The sequence below is a fragment of the Kryptolebias marmoratus genome, linkage group LG21 (genome assembly GCF_001649575.2).
Source record: "Kryptolebias marmoratus isolate JLee-2015 linkage group LG21, ASM164957v2, whole genome shotgun sequence".
NCBI lineage: Eukaryota > Metazoa > Chordata > Actinopteri > Cyprinodontiformes > Rivulidae > Kryptolebias > Kryptolebias marmoratus.
Genome location: NC_051450.1, coordinates 1,543,958 through 1,546,793, shown reverse-complemented (window position 1 = coordinate 1,546,793; position 2,836 = coordinate 1,543,958). Strand labels below are relative to the sequence as shown.

The following is a 2,836-nucleotide window of genomic DNA, read 5'->3' as shown; positions in this document are numbered from 1 at the left end:
TGTTCTCAGCTGGGTTTGAGTCTGAACAGACATGTTTGTTGTCATCCTTCAGTTCTGATCTCCCAGATGTTGAACTGATAAGAAAATAAGCTGTAAAGTCACTGATAATAAACTCTGCTCCTGTTTTTGCACCAAAACAATCAAGAACAGAATCAAATACCACTTCATTCTTATGTTACTTTCATTCTTGTTGAAAATAAAGTGAAGGAAAAAATGTCAACACAAAAACAGAGATAATCACTTTGTTACTCATGTTGCTGTCAAAAGGTTCTGGGTATTTATTATTTTATTATTACTTAATAATTAAAACAGTTTTGATCATTTTTCTGACTTTTAAGTCCATTTGCCAAGTTTTTATAGAATCAGATTTTTACAGATGTCAAATGAAATGGTAAACATCATATTAATGATCTTTAACATGAATGATGTTAAACAGAACTGATGTGGGTAGTTCTGACCCATGCCGTTCAGGCTTTGGTTTGATCTGCCTGCTGAGGACTGTTGGATTTTACATCATGGAAACTACCGGACACATTTAATTAATGACAGAAATAATTACAAACATGGAGAGTAGAGCAAGTAAAGGCAGCAGCAGAGGGATTAAATGTGGTCTTTGCTGAAATCGCGTTTCTCTGATCCTCTAGACACATGATGGGACTCAGCTTTCTGCCTTCCAGACAGTCCAGAGAGCAACTGACTACAGAAACCTGACTGGACCTCAACCACATGGAAACTGACTCTTACTGGTTTCTCTCTCCGACTGACTGAAGACCAGAAGATGGATGTTGGTGTGAAAGAAGAGGAGAGAGCAGGACATCCAGGACCTAGCTGTCTGTCCATCAAGAGTGATGGGTCCATGGGAAACCGTCCTGACTTCAGTAAAGAACCTGGACCCTCAGACACAAGGTAAGGAAGGTGCTTGCAAAGATGTTTAACTTCTTTAACTTTCCCATCTCTGCTGTCCATCAACAGGCCTGTTACAGACAGGAGACCTTATGTGTCTCTGCAGCAGTTTGTGTGTTCAGAGCTTCTTAAATGGTTTCCTTCAGTGATTGATGTGAAGAACAACATGTTTGTGTTTCAGAGGTCAGAACCTCAGACAGAGAGAAGAACCTCCAGGACCCAGCTGTCTATCCATCAAGAGTGATGGGTCTATGGGAAACCGTCCTGACTTCAGTAAAGAACCTGGACCCTCAGACACGAGGTAAAAAACTTTGTATATATATTTTAAATGTATTTTTCCTAACCTTGAATTTGTTCCGCCTCTGACATTTTCATGTTGTCTTTGATATTTATTTGTCTATTTTTGTGTTTGCAGACATTAGTTTAGTATTTTTTTGTTTCTTTTAGTAGTTTTGTCTTTCTTGACACTGAATCCTTTCAGTTTCAGAGCTCAGAGTTCAATTTGGTCTGAAACCACCGTTCCAGATCCGTCCAGGACCCTGAATGATGAAGGTGGATTGGTCTCTTACCAAGGTAAGTTCAGGTTCAGTTTAGGAATGTCTGTGTCATGAAGCTGCTTCACTTTTTACCTGAGCCTGTTACCATGGTAACCGATGCTGGAAACCTCATCTGGTTGACAGCAGTTTAGGTTTCTGGATTAGAGATCACACAGGTAAAGCACTGCTGCTTAATCATCCTTAGAAAATGAAAAATAAAACAGCTACATGTGCGTAACTGTTAGAGTTTCCTGTTTTCACTCCTCAAATTCCACTTTTCTGTTTGACTTTGAGAAACGTCTTCATGAGAGAGAAACCAAAAAATTATGTTGCATAAAACTCAAGATGATCGCGCTGAGGTGTGTTCCTAATAAGTGTTTTTAGATTAAGAACTAACAATAATTAGTAACTAGAACTGCAAGCAGTTATCAATGGGTTCCAAGCCTCCACGCTCCGCCCCTGTCCGCGCGCTCTGCTCCCGATGTCCCGTCGGCATGGCTTCGCCGCACCCATCAGCAAGCGGACCGAGTTGAAAGTTGTCAGGACGGTGCGTACTCAAAGGCGTTCTGCGAGACGCAATGGTATAAGTACTTAAGAAATCTCGGGAAGAAAAAGCTAACTGCAATTTTATACCACACAGAGCTGAAGAAATAAATTCATATAAAACCCAATATTCATTCAAAAAATACCAAAATATTCTCAGATGATCAAGTCTACATCTGTAACAATATGCATTTATCTCCATGTCCCTAGACGAAATGCTTTTTCAATAGAGAATTGTTCAATGTGATGGTATGGTACACTTGGTCAATTAATTAAATTCATAAAAAATCAAGAGTAAATAAAAAATTACCAAAATATTCTCAGATGATGAACTCTACATCTGTAATAATATGCATTTATCTTTATGTCCCTAGTTCCAATGCTGTTTCAGTAAAAAAAATGTTAACTGTAATGTTATACCAGAATGAGCCAAGAAAATATTCATAAAAAATCCATAACTCTTCCAAAAATTACCAAAATATTCTGTATAATGACCATGCCTACATGCAGGGGATATGGGATATATCAACATAAGTCTGACTTATATCCATATAAGTCATTGGTTCCCCCTGCATCTCTGTGCCGTGTACGCGGCAAAAAGCGCACGATCATGTTCAACGCTCGTAACCGCCGCGCTGTGCTCGCGCTGCAAGGGAACTACGGAGACCGTGAAAGGTCAAACAACTTGTTTTGGCGAAGTTAACCCACAGTTCTGCTAGCGTGATAGACAGACAGACAGACTCTGTTATGGACAATATAGACAATGTGTGGACAAAAACAATTGTTTAGAGGGGCAAATATTTCTCATTAAAAAAACAAAAAAACATTCTTTTAGGAATAAAATGTGCTAATAA

The 2,836-nt window shown here is 39.0% G+C and overlaps 2 protein-coding genes across 4 annotated transcripts in view; both read left to right on the top strand.

The window, feature by feature from the left end:
* LOC119616626 overlaps positions 1–2,836 on the top strand; it is a 91,287-nt gene that overhangs the window by 29,725 nt on the left and 58,726 nt on the right. The window lies entirely within an intron of this gene.
* Positions 779–2,836, top strand: part of LOC108248759 (NACHT, LRR and PYD domains-containing protein 12-like) — a 29,338-nt gene continuing 27,280 nt past the window's right edge. Inside the window, exons 1-3 of the mRNA XM_037973190.1 lie at positions 779–906; positions 1,085–1,204; positions 1,385–1,476. Of these exons, the coding sequence (XP_037829118.1) occupies positions 779–906; positions 1,085–1,204; positions 1,385–1,476 (340 nt within the window). The remainder of the gene's footprint in view (positions 907–1,084; positions 1,205–1,384; positions 1,477–2,836) is intronic.